The sequence below is a fragment of the Ciona intestinalis genome, chromosome 13, assembly GCF_000224145.3.
Source record: "Ciona intestinalis chromosome 13, KH, whole genome shotgun sequence".
NCBI classification, from domain to species: domain Eukaryota; kingdom Metazoa; phylum Chordata; class Ascidiacea; order Phlebobranchia; family Cionidae; genus Ciona; species Ciona intestinalis.
Genome location: NC_020178.2, coordinates 760,403 through 774,234, shown reverse-complemented (window position 1 = coordinate 774,234; position 13,832 = coordinate 760,403). Strand labels below are relative to the sequence as shown.

At 34.3% G+C, this 13,832-nt stretch overlaps 3 protein-coding genes across 4 annotated transcripts in view; 2 read left to right on the top strand and 1 right to left on the bottom strand.

Moving 5' to 3' along the window:
• LOC100175129 (probable glycosyltransferase At5g11130) overlaps positions 1-7,337 on the top strand; it is a 7,884-nt gene extending 547 nt beyond the window's left edge. The window contains exons 2-11 of the mRNA XM_026837329.1: positions 350-422; positions 940-1,037; positions 1,344-1,394; positions 1,710-1,823; positions 2,079-2,212; positions 2,616-2,766; positions 3,107-3,231; positions 3,750-3,888; positions 4,618-4,749; positions 5,796-7,337. Coding sequence (XP_026693130.1) covers positions 350-422; positions 940-1,037; positions 1,344-1,394; positions 1,710-1,823; positions 2,079-2,212; positions 2,616-2,766; positions 3,107-3,231; positions 3,750-3,888; positions 4,618-4,749; positions 5,796-5,984 — 1,206 coding nt within the window. The 3' untranslated portion in view covers positions 5,985-7,337. The remainder of the gene's footprint in view (positions 1-349; positions 423-939; positions 1,038-1,343; positions 1,395-1,709; positions 1,824-2,078; positions 2,213-2,615; positions 2,767-3,106; positions 3,232-3,749; positions 3,889-4,617; positions 4,750-5,795) is intronic.
• LOC101242471 overlaps positions 1-13,832 on the top strand; it is a 357,398-nt gene that overhangs the window by 152,861 nt on the left and 190,705 nt on the right. The gene's annotated exons all lie outside the window — the stretch shown is intronic.
• The window catches only part of LOC100177451, a 22,136-nt gene continuing 14,950 nt past the window's right edge, over positions 6,647-13,832 (bottom strand). The window contains exons 26-37 of the mRNA XM_018814574.2: positions 13,571-13,748; positions 13,103-13,270; positions 12,602-12,743; positions 11,813-11,975; positions 10,964-11,156; positions 10,469-10,645; positions 10,155-10,256; positions 9,674-9,895; positions 9,087-9,301; positions 8,699-8,885; positions 8,212-8,426; positions 6,647-7,792 (exon numbers count right to left, since the gene is read on the bottom strand). Of these exons, the coding sequence (XP_018670119.1) occupies positions 8,223-8,426; positions 8,699-8,885; positions 9,087-9,301; positions 9,674-9,895; positions 10,155-10,256; positions 10,469-10,645; positions 10,964-11,156; positions 11,813-11,975; positions 12,602-12,743; positions 13,103-13,270; positions 13,571-13,748 (1,951 nt within the window). The 3' untranslated portion in view covers positions 6,647-7,792; positions 8,212-8,222. The remainder of the gene's footprint in view (positions 7,793-8,211; positions 8,427-8,698; positions 8,886-9,086; positions 9,302-9,673; positions 9,896-10,154; positions 10,257-10,468; positions 10,646-10,963; positions 11,157-11,812; positions 11,976-12,601; positions 12,744-13,102; positions 13,271-13,570; positions 13,749-13,832) is intronic.

The following is a 13,832-nucleotide window of genomic DNA, read 5'->3' as shown; positions in this document are numbered from 1 at the left end:
CTAAAATGTGTTAACTTGCATACATGTCCCATAATAGCTATGCCCATATTTCTATATAAATAATGAAAAAGAAAGCCTTTACGTCGTAATTAAAAAATATTTTCATTTCGGCATACTGTTTCTTTATTTATAAAAATAGTTTCATTTGTTTCAAAAAATAGTTTCATTCTGTTTCTTTATTTTATAAACTTTTGAATGTAAAAATTATAAATTTAAATTTTATAATTTGTGTGTGAAAGATACCTTCAGGCAATTGTTTGTTTTGAAATTTTAACCAAATGTCCACAAGATCTCTTTCACATTTATAATATGCCTGGCAACAACAAAATATACTTGTTAATTTTATTAGGACTTGCTGCATGTTCAAGCAAATGACATTGAAATTTTAAAACAAGTTTGCGATTCGTTTGAAGAATGCAATGGTAAGATTTCTATTTAAACATGAGACTGACGATGCTATTTAGGTGAAACATATATTTTTTATTATACAATTGGTTGGACTTGATTCTGTCTGTTATGTTTTCAAGGCAACAGGTCCTGGGTAATTCATTCTGAATTTGTTTGTTTTGATTTGGGTATTTAGTTTTCAATAGCACCAAAAGCCCTATTTAAACCATGTCAAACACTACTTAACTTAAACAAACACGAAACACCTGTGAAAAATGGTGCAACCAATTCAAGGTTATTGTTTTGTTGACACTTTATAAAACTAGCCGTCAAAAATACTGAAGTGTTGGTCAAATACAACTTAACTTATATAAACACCTGTGAAAAGTGGTGCAACCTATTCAAGGTTATTGTTTTGTTAAACTTTATAAAACTAGCTGTCAAAAATACTAAAGTGTCGGTCAAATTGTCAAAAATACTGAAGAACATATCTACATATTATTGTTTGTATACCTTTAATAAAGCTTATATATATATTATGTTAAATTCCAGGTTTCAATAGTAATGGATGGTTAAAAACATCAGTAACGTCTTATCAACATGGAGAAACAGATCTTTATATTAAGCAACCCAATTATAAAGTCCTTAAGGTAAAAAGCAACTTACGGTTATGTATAAACTATACTATAGTATGTTGGGGTAAGATAGTTCTTATTATCTTTTATCGTCCCATTTGGTACCAAACAAAGAATAACGTCATGACTTTTAGAGCATTTTTAATTAAAAAAAAGATGAGGAAACATGGGTATTTTGTGCAAATGGTATTCATCTTACCCCACAGTACTATTATTAATAGTTAACTTATAATAAGCCTAAAAAACACTTAACTATTTGAGCCCTTTACCAGCGGCCTATTAAGCTGTAGCCTCATTTTTTATGGCAGTTCTACTTTACAGAAAACTGCACAATCACCAAATGATTATCGCGAGATGGTGAATAATTTAAAGGTGAGACTCAGATATAGTGTGTGGTAATTCTATGTATACAATGTATAGTATGTTCTGTTTCTTCTATACAGTATGTAGTCTGTTAGTTATAGATAGTGTAGTAGTATATTGATTGTTTTATTCTATTTGAGTGAATGAGCTATTTTAAAGTATATACCATCTAAACATTTTTTGACAGCTAGTTTTACAAAGTACCAACAAAACTAGTATTTTTAACTTCAAAGTTAAATTCCAAGATGTTTAAACTTTACAGCTTATCATGTTAATTGTTTCAGGTTTACATTTATATATATAAGTTAAAGTTAATTTTTTCAGGTTTACATTTACGAAACGAAGATAGGAACGGACCACCACCCGCACAGAGTAGGGGGGTATGCTGTGGAACGTGTTTTCCAAGAATTACTTGAAAAATCAAACTTTCGAACACAGGTTAGCATCATAATAGATATTATGTGTCACAAAAGTGAGGTGAGGTCAAATCTGGCCTAAATATTAAGTCCATGGAATAGAATGTCACTATTTTTCATTATGTGCCACTTTAACCCACAATTTAATGTCCACAAATGAAAAATGCGATTCATAAAAAGATTTGTAAAGATTTTAGTTTTACAAAAGCATATTTATGACATCACTTACCCTACTAAGACATCATAGACATTCTTTATAGAAATCTTATTCACACAGCATCCAAACTTGGCCACATTTTTCTTCATTCCAATTCGATGTTCATCATATATCCTTGATTACCCAACGGAGCATGAAGGCCTAATGGAAGCTAAAAGAGTTACCGCGAATATTCTTCATGAAATACAAACCCAGTGGGTCTCGTATATATAATATATACAAAGACAGTTGTTGTAACATATGTGTTTTGTTTCACACACCTTATGCTCTGCTTGCAAGTTACCACGTATGTAAGTTAGTAGGTGATTTTTTAATGTTTGGCTGACAATTTAGACAGCACATTAGAGACCACTGGGTTGAAGCAATCACCTTTAAGTGTGTTACCCAAAGACACACACGCCCACAATGGTAGCAACATCAAGCCACAAACCTGTAAACTCCAGGGTAGAGGCAGGCGTGCTAACCATCGTGCGACGGTGTAGGACAAATATAAATTACAGTCAATTAGTTGTACCCTAAAAATTACAATTTATCTGCTGCTGGTTGCAATTAGATTTTCTACTAAAAATTTTAATAAAACCTTGAAAATATTTCCAGATACCCGTATTGGTCCCAGTCCAGTGGTGCCAATCATTTTTATATTTGTTCACATGATGTTGGCGCCAAGGTTGCTGAAGGATTGATGAAAAATGCAATAGGATTAGTCAGCACTGCAGATTATGATGACCCTTACTTTATTCCTCACAAGGTAAGACCTCATGCTCGCTGTCGAGAACCTCATGTTCACTATCGAGAACCCTATGCTCGCTGTGGAGATAATAAACAGAAAAATACGGCAAAATAAACCATGCTAAAAACTGTAGGAGTATTTTCAAACACAGACTTTTTAGGTCATAACCTGCTTATATTTTTTTCCACATACTAGTTTAAAGAACATAAACAGTTGTTAACTAGTTAGACCAGTTAATAAAGTAGGAGTGATTTCTAGGCTTTATAAATGTTGAGAAAACACAAATCTATTTGGTTAACAGTGTTATACTAACATTCTATATAATAACTAACCACATATATATATATATATATCACAGGACATAAGCATTCCCCCCACCCCATCTAGTGGCTTATCAAACATACACTTAATTGGTAAGGGTGGGGCACTTGTAGACGTAAGGGGAAGGAATATACTTGCTTTCTTTGCTGGGGATATTACAAGGTATGTATTGATATTGTTGCAAATGTAATATGTGTTATATTATATAGTCTATATGTTGTGTTCTATTCTGTGTGGGTAAGGTCCTACAGCGTGACATGCCATAGGACCTAAGATCTAGGTCAGAGTTGGCCCATTACAACAATAATATGTACATTCTATTCTATATGGGTGAGGTCCTACACCAAGGCATGCCATGGGACCTGAGATTTAGACCAGAGTTGGCTTATTATCCCAATAATATGTACATTCTATTCTATATGGGTGAGGTCCTACAGCGTGACATGCCATGGGACCTGGCCCCTGATTTTGGGCAGAGTTGGCCCGTTACCATGACACTCAAGGTGCTACAACCCACTAGTGACCACTGGGTTGGAGGAATGTTTAATAAATGTCTTGCTGATAAAGAATAGACCAACTTTTACATAAAACAGAGATTTTGTTCTTATCCATATAGAATAGAATAATATATCTCCTAACAATAACCAACACATAACAAACTAACTTACATTTTCACCTAGTGGCCGAATCCGTCCGCTAGCGTGGCGAACATGGTATTCAGATCAAGACATAGAAATCATAAATCGTATCTTGAAACCGTCAGCTTACATCGAAAAACTGAAAAAAGCAAAGTTTTGTCTCATTTTCCGTGGAAAAGAGGTAATTACAGTCATGTGTTATTCACTGTATTATACAAAATCTGATCTTATGGCATTAAAAATACATTGTTGTCTGCCATACAGCAGGACCGTATTATAGTTAAATAAAATCTGCCCAATGTTTTTTTGCAAGAAAAAAGATTCTTTAAAATTAAAGCTTGTTTTGTAATAAAGGTTTTAGTTTATTATTAACTGCACTTGACTATGTGGTGTAAAAAAACAAACAGAAAACTGAAATTGTTTTATCATTATCGATGTTTCAATATTGGTATAATAAACACATTAAACTTGTTGCTTATACAGTTGTAATGGGAATTGACTTTATGTTGCAGTGTTGCCGTATTATTTTATATTTTTTAAATGTGCAACACTGAAAATTACATCTATATAATTGGAAATAAGTTAAATGTAGTTAAAGTGATGTTTCGTAGCCTGTTCTAACTCTCTATACCTGTTTAAATACAATAACCAAGGTCATTTTTATTTTAACGACAAAGACATGGCAGTTGTTTATTGCAGTGTAAATTGTTTAACTACTGTTTAGATTCCTTTAGAACTATGAGTGTAACAGTATTTTAGCAACATCATTTCAGATTTTACCACAAATTAAAAAACGTGACGGTTATCACTAAAAATATTTTATTATGGGCAGAATTTTAATAGAATGTGCTATACTGTTCTAAACAGTGACCTATTTTATTACAGTGTAAATTGTTATTGTTTTTCACAGGGGTGGTCACCTAGACTAGTGGAAGCAATTAGCATGGGGTGCGTGCCAGTGATTATATCTGACCATTACCATCTACCATTACAAGGGATTGTAGAATGGAGTAAGATTGCTATCATTTTACCAGAAGCACAGGTGTTGTTTCATTAAATATTTATAAAAACAGTGTTTCCATTTTTTTAATAGATTTAAAACAGTGTTTCCATTTTTTTAATAGATTTAAAACAGTGTTTCCATTTTTTTAGATTTAAAACAGTGTTTCCAATTTTTTAATAGATTTAAAACAGTGTTTCCATTTTTTTTAGATTTAAAACAGTGTTTCCAAAATTCATGAACTATAAAAGTAGTATTTCTAAATTTATAGGCTTAAAAAAAACAGTATTAAAACAGTGTTTTCCAAACTTATAAACTATAAAAACAGTATTTCTAAAATTATTGGCCTAAAAACAGTATTTTCCAAATTAATATGCGATTAAAACAGTGTTTCCAAACTTTTATGAGCTATAAAGACAGCGTTTCATTTAATTCTTGTTTTAAACATAAAAATAATAACTATTATTTAAACTTTTTACATTTGGAAAACGCTGTTTCAGAAAACATGTATTTTGAACTGGATATAGAACAAATAGTTAAGAATTAAGAATCTTGTGTTAAAAGAATTAGAAGAACAAATACTTGAGAGTGTTTGTTAAGTGCTCTTCCTGACTAGAGAGAACAGGATTAAGTATTTGTGAAGTAATTATGTCTTTTGTCTGTCACAATGGTATTCTAATGAAATAATAATGAACCATTATACAAAGTATGTTGAACAGTTGTTTTGCTGATTTGAAATGAGCTATAAACTGTAACATTTGAGTTATTGGATTTTCTTTTTTAAAAAAAGTCTGTAAAATGTTTTTTTTTTTTTAAAAAAACATTTTATAAAAAAGTGACTTATTTAGGCATTACATGAAATAACTGGCTTGTTTAGGCACTACATGAAATAACTAACTTGTTTAGGCATTACACGAAATAACTAACTTGTTTAGGCATTACATGAAATAATTGGCTTGTTTAGGCATTTCATGAAATAACTGACTTGTTTATGTATTACTGAACTCCCCAAATTGTTTAGACATTTTAACAAAATGACCATGTTACTACATTTATAAAATTTTCACAATAAATTATTACTTTTTCAGATATCTGATTTAAAAAAGGTCTTACTTCTGGTATCAAGCACACAGTTATATGAAATGCAGCAATACATAAAGTCAGTCTATCATCATTTCATATGGAATTACCCAGCGCAACCTAATGATGCTTTCCACTCAGTTATGTTACAATTGTGGAAAAGAAGACACGTTGTTAAGTATAGAACAAATTTATAATGCTCTGCAGATGCCAGATTGCTATTCTATTTAATGCTCTGCAGATGCCAGATTAGAACAAATTTATAATGCTCTGCAGATGCCAGATTGTTATTCTATGAATAATTAATAGTGTTATGTTTTTATATAACATCTTGTTAAGCGGGTATTTGTAAAACTTAAAAAAATAACAAACAAAGAAAGTGATCTTCTAGCAATTGATTGTTTTCTGATCGTGAAAGGGTTACGTTTCATCTGCCATACGACGAGACTTTATCAGGGTTAAGTGTCTTATCCAAGGACATATATCTGGTGCTGTGGCATAGTGGTTGGCGTGCCTGCCTGTAGCCTAGAAGTTACAGGTCCAAGCTTGACAGTGCTATCGTTGTGGGCGTATGTGTCCTTGGACAAGACACTTAACAGCAAACCCCGGTAATGTATGGTAGTCCTTTAAAAACATAAAAACAAACAATTGCCAAAACATCCCTTTCACTCTAATAATACATCTTACTGCAACAGCATATACAAACGTATATTTTGTTTGTTTTTTTACATCAGATCAAAACCCTCCCTACTCCCCAATTGTTGTTGTGTTTATTATTTCTATGTTCCTTATCATAAGTGTTATGAGTTTCAAGTGCATTTTCCATAAACATAATAGTTAGGTTTACATAGAAGCACAAATATATACTTGTATTGATCCTTAAATGAAAGCAGCCTACATTTGTACAACTTGGTATGTGTTAAATATATGACCAATGCTTCTCGTATTTTTCTACTCGAGCGCCATTTTTTTATTTCAAATTAAAACCTAAAGTTTAGAAAACAATTTATTATGTTTATACTGTAAAGTTATTTGATTCTATTGCATACGGGAGATCCTACAGCATGTAGAAAAGTATTAAAAAAGTATGTGTTCTCTTAAGTCGCTAGGCATGCGTGTCTAAGTGCTAGCATAAAAATTGGCAAAAATGTCAAATACTGAATGTGCATCCCTAATGCATATACCCTATATGAGCCATATCAATATATAAAACACCATACAACAGCATTTCTTGCCAATTTTTCTCAAATACCCATTTTTTACTAAACTTAAACATGAAATTATTTACATAAATCAAAACGCTTTACTGTGAATTTAAAAATGATTTTTAAAAACTTGTGTTTTCTGCTTTACCGTGATTTTTGCTGTTGCAATTGCTCCCTTTGTGCCATTTTGCTGCCGATTTGCTATTTTCATAAGAGCTTATATGTTTATAGGTATATTACGTATAGTTTGTATAATATGTAAAGTACTCAGTTTTGACAAGTATGATTTAAAGGTTTAAAACCTATGTTGCTATTACAATAAAACCTAATTTTAAATTGGTCAAATTATGACACTGTTAAAATTACATCTTCATCCACATGTAATGGTTACGTGTGATATAGTAAGGTGGGGGAAGACGGGACACCTTTAGCACATAATATCCAAATATTCTGATTGGGTTTTAAACAATTAACAACGGTCTATGGGTGTCGTGAGGTTATAGTTTTATAATTCTTTGAAAGTTCTTTGTTTACTACCAAATGGGATGAGAAAATGGAATAAAAATGTCCTATCTTCCCCAAACTTACTATATCATACACTGCATGATTTGTATTGTAGCTCATACAGTATCTCAATAAACATGTTTTAAAACCCTGTTTGTTGAGTCTTAACTATACTGTTCGTTATAAAATAACAAGTTGCAAAAATTCTAACTCACATAATTCTCTTTCTGCCTTTTTCTAATCTCTTCAACTTTCCTAATTCTCTCTTTTGCTGAAAATGCCTTTTTCTTGAAGTTCTAAATAAAGAGAATAATATTTATTGCAAAAATGAACATGTAAGTGCATAATACTGAAACATAAGTAAGATCATATACTTGAGCACCCTATTTTCCCCCTAACACAGATTTCACCCCGCTGTTAGGTGTCTATACAAACAAGCAGAGCCAAAGTATATTGCATTCACCACATTAATCAATGAGGTTCCCTATGTTTGACAACTATGAATGTAACTGCATTTTAACAATGTCATCCCAGATTTTACCCTGCTGTTAGGTGTCCATACAAACAAGCAGAGCCAAAGTATATTGCATTCCCCACATTAATCAATGAGGTTCCCTATGTTTGACAACTATTGGTGTAACTGTATTTTACCAATGTCACCCCAGATTTTGTTAAAAAAATCCCCAAAAAATGATGCCCATGACATCATCATTACATTTTATGACATCACAAGTCTTCTTCCGAGCTCTCAGAATCTTTTTCTTCTCGTTCGCCGAAAATTCCACTTTTTCCGATATCGCCCACAGCGGAGCGACCGTATTGGTTGACAGTGAGGTCATGTGACATTAATCGAAGCGTGACCACATTCGGAGAATCGGACATCCCTGCAACGATCAAACTACCTTGCATGGCAACACTGCAGCACTGGAACTATAGAAATAATATAAAATGATAATAGAAATCTTAATTATCATTTATATATTAAAAAATAAAACAATTTCTCAAAACATTGGGCACGAGGTGTATGAAACAGAACAACCATGGTAGAACGACTGACATTGCCCCTCTATGCGAGGATAAATAAGTTACATACATAATAAGTCGTAAAAATGCATGAGGTGTATGAAACATAACACCAGTGTTTTAACCACTGTCATTGCACAATAGAATAAACAAATTACACTATCCATTCAATAACATACCGGTACATCCGGGGTAAAACGAGACATGACATAATTTCTCTCCAGATCCCACAGTGATATATCATTAGAAAACACAACAGCTCTTGTGGCGGATCTCATCAAGTATACTGATGTTGATTGCTGGTGGCTCGATGGTTTACGGAAGGTAAGACCTTCGTAACCAGGTATCTTACGGTGGCCTCCTTTTCTGTTGGGAGGAGGTTATATAGATGTTATAACTCAACAGTGAGCATGAGGTGTATGAATACACCATGTGTGTCTGGTGTATAAGAAGACACCTATGTTATAACTTTACAGCGAGCATGAGGTGTATGAATGCACCATGTGTGTCTGGTGTATAAGAAGACACCCATGTTATAACTTAACAGCGAGTATAAGGTACACTAACCTGAAAGGTTCCCAAATCTTGAGGAAATTATCTTCAGTAGCGAACACCACACGCGAAGCATTCTCAGAAACTGCCAACCCACACAATAAAGGTTCATTCTTTAATCTCCGCAACACAGTCCCTTGCCTAAGGTTCCACACAGTGAGGTATGATGTCTTTGTAGCTTCATCATAGTTTGTGTGGACAAGATGGCACCCACGGTGGGTGATAACAGCCTGTGAAATGTGAGAACGATTGATTGTGCTGTTCTATATGGGTGAGGTCCATGTTAAGACCTAGTATTTAGGCAGAGTTGGCCAACTACTCTTAGAATATATAAATTAATAAACAGATACATGAATTAAGAATGTGGTATTTTAGTGCTGACGCATATTTTGCGACAAACTCCTACACCCAATTTCCTACACCGTGGAATGTAAATGACTTAACGGTAAACTAATAACAAAAAGCAAATAAAATAAAAATAATACATAAACAACACTACAAAAGGGCACGAGGTGTGTGAACACCCGTGTGATAACGACTGTTGTTTTCCAACCACGCGAGGATAAAGTAAGTTACATTCATTCATTTATTCATTCAAGTACCTGATGTAGTAGCAGTAATGAATGCTTATTAGTCAAAGTATGAACATGTTCGTTTGTATCCATATCAAACACAGCTACATGGTATCCATAAAATGAACACAACAAAGTACTCTCATCAGCACTTAGGAGAATTTGGTCAATTTTACGATTTCTTGCTTCAGAGTTCAAATGGCAGGGAAGGCCGCCAGAAATTTGCTCAGTTTTCGGAGCATGGTCATGTGACTGAAAAAATAGAAACACTAAATTGAGTACTTGAAATATGCATTATGGTATTCAACATAGGTGTAACTTTTGGGGCAAAGGGGGGATCATAGGTTTTAGCACCCTAGTTTTAAGTCCCGAAACAGCTTTTACCCTGTCGTTACGTGACTATACAAACAAGCAGAGCCAATATATATTGCATTCCAACACAGAACACCAATGTTGTAATGCTCTGATATAATATATATCATATAAACCCATAATACAAGGCATAGCTTACTTTGCCTTTTTTCCTTTTCCATTTTCTTTCTTTTTTCTTTTGCTCAGCAAGGTTCTCAGCCAGTTCATACTTGCTGAAATCCAGTTTCATCCGGTTTATAACCTGGTTAAAAATAAATTTACTGATAGAGTTCCACTAAATTTACTACCACAAAAAAACAAATCCTTACAAAATTTCACCCACAAAGTTACATTCGTGGTAACTTGTAAGCGAGCACGAGGTGTATGAAACAGAACACCCATGTTATAACTATAATATAGTAACCTCGCAACACAAAGACAAATAAGTTACATTCATTCACACTCTCAACCCACCTGGCCATTTTCCAAACTCCACACGACAAAATGGCTCCGATCTTGGGCGACACCTAGCAGCCGATCTGCGCCAAGGATACGATATTCGTCGCGTGGGCACGTCATAACTGCCACCGGGTGAATCTTGCGAACATATTTCTTCGTTTGTAAATCATAAATGTAGATAGTCTTGAAAATCTGTGGGATTTTTGTTTTGGTTTGAAACGAATTACGCAATATGTTTTAACAAGTTTAAAGGGTTTATGTTATTTGTTTATACATAGGGAACTTCACCATTTAATGTGGTGAATGCAATATAATCTGGCCCTGCTTGTTTGTAGTCAAAGGTGTGTTTTAGCCATGGCAATTCAAATTTAAGCCTGTATTACTCCAAAATTTGCTCTATAAAATTCAAACTGTGAATCCTTTAATCGAATACTTTTAAACACTAGTTTCCATATTCTAGTTCATACTAGTTTGCACTTTTTTTGTATAAATTATATAGTTTCATCTCACCTGCTCTGATCCGTGCTCCATTGAAGACATCCCACGATCTGATAAGATGACGACCCTCGTATCCTTGACAACCATGACATCATTCTTCTCCTGCAGTCCCCTCTCGATACTCACTGCTTCACCTCTGCACTGCCCTCGTGTGATATTCCATACAGTGATTGGACCGTTGTCTGAGCCACGAGCGACGACATATCTATGGTACAAAACAGTGTTTTCCGAATTAATATGCAATTAAAACAATGTTTCCCAACTTTTTAGTGCTTAAAACAATGTTCCCCAACATTTTTCGGCTTAAAACAGTGTTTCCCATTTTTTTTAAGGCTTAAAACAGTGTTTCCCATTTTTTTAGGGCTTAAAACAGTGTTTTCAATCTTTTTAGGACTCAAAACAGTGTCTTCCAACTTTTTATAGGCTACTGTATGTATAGTGCATACCATGATTGGACCCACAAGCGACCATATATCTATGAAAATATTTATAGAGCACCATATGAATTACTGAATGTAATTCAATTATTCTTTTATGTATATCTAACTCAAACATTCTTGTATGGCGGGGTAATGACAGTCATTATAACAAGGGGATTCTGTTTCATATTCGTGCCTGCTAACAAGAGTTAATAATGTAACTTTGTATGTGATTGTTTTTTAATGTATGGCTGACAATTTAGACCACCCATAAGGGACCACTAGGTTGGAGCAATTGCTGTTAAATATCCACTGTCTAAGGACACATATACCCACAATGGTAGCAGAGACAAGCCTTGAACTTGATGTCTCTGGGTTAGAGGAAGACATGCTAACCACTTTGTGCCATGACAGCAGATAACACTTCATGATAACTAGATACCTGCTGTTATGTGTTATTGGGTAGAACTCGCCAATTCCTTGTGACTTATTATGCGTAGATTGCCTTGCTGGTCTATCATCTATACGAGTTGTGAGATTGTGGACTCTTATGGTGGTTTCTGATGGGTGGCTTGTTAGGCAATACTGGAGGTCTACACATGCGCCTGTACAGATTATTAAGTGTATCATGCTCACTGTCGAGTTATAACATGAGTGTCTTCTCATACACCAGACACACATGGTGTATTCATACACCTCATGCTCACTGTTAAGTTATAACATGGGTGTCTTCTTATACACCAGACACACATGGTGTATTTATACATCTCATGCTTACTGTTGAGTTATAACATGGGTGTCTTCTTTTACACCGGACACACATGGTGTATTCATACACCTCATGCTCACTGTCAAGTTATAACATGGGTGTCATCTTATACATCAGACACGCATGGTGTATCCATACATCTCATGCTTACTGTTGAGTTATAACATGGGTGTCTTCTTTTACACCGGACACACATGGTGTATTCATACACCTCATGCTCACTGTCAAGTTATAACATGGGTGTCATCTTATACATCAGACACGCATGGTGTATCCATACATCTTATGCTCACTATCGAGTTATAACATGGGTGTCTTCTCATACACCAGTTACACATGGTGTATTCATACACCTCATGCTCACTGTCAAGTTATAACATTGGTGTCTTCTTATACACCAGACACACATGGTGTATCCATACATCTCATGCTTACTGTCAAGTTACAACACATGTATCCTACCACATGTAGAATGTGCGTTTTCAAATGCTACATGTTGGTGATTTCCAGTCTCTACATTCCATACACAAACTTCTGTCCCTGTATGTCCTTTACATAATGCAATAATATGGGAGCCTAAACGATTCAGAAAGATACCAAACACCTGCAACAAAAAAGGTAAGGTTTTAAATATAACGAAACCAAAGTAAAAGTATAAATAAAAAACTGGTGCACGAATTTAAGGTTATTGTTTTGTTGACACTTGGTAAAACTAGCTGTCAAAAATACTAAAGTGCCGGTCAAATTGACAAATACTGAAGTGTGGGTCAAAATACAACTTAACTTATATAAACACCTGTGAAAAAGGGTGTAACCAATTTAAGGTGAAATATAAAAAATCGTGAAATGTCAGCCAAAAACCTAACTGACACAAATAACTGTGTAAAAAGAAAGATAAGGAAATATTTAAAAAACAGTAGTCACTATACATATTTGATATAATCTATATCCTATTCAACTTACTCCATCTTCTGGGCATGCCTTGATAGTCCTAACGTGGCCATAATTGATTGCATCATACAGTTCAAAGGTGACTATCTCATGGAGCGTCATGTACTGTCTCATACATGCTATCACATAATATTCACGTGATACCTCTACTTGCGTGATTGAAGCATTTTCGTGATCAGTCTGTGAATTTAACTTGTTTTATCCACCGGAAAAGACAGTGGTTATAACATAGGTGTTCCCATTTTATTCACGTTGTGCCTGCTTACGAGTTACCATGTATGTAACTTCGTAAGAGTGTAACTTATTTATTCTTGCATGGCGGGGTTAGCGACAGTTGTTATAACACAGGTGTTCTGTTTCATACACCTTGTGCCTGCTTACAAATTACCATGTATGTAACTTTTGTTGATGTTTATTTCTGTTGCGCTAACAACTGTGCACAGCACCGAAAAATTACAACCATTTGAGACTCAACAATACCTGTAACTTGATTGTGTTCAAGTGCTTTGCTCTCTTCACATTATAAACATAAGCCTCATTTGTTGATTGGAATGAAAACAAAACGTTGTTCGCTCGTGAGTTACGAGCGCAGAGAACCGATTGGTCGGTTTGTAATTCAAAATTAGGACTAATGTCAATCTTGTGTAAGAAACGAATTCTGTGTAATATTGATTGAATGAATGTAACTTATTTATTTCCGCGTGGCGGGGACAGTGTTTATAATGTGGGTGTTCTGTTTCAT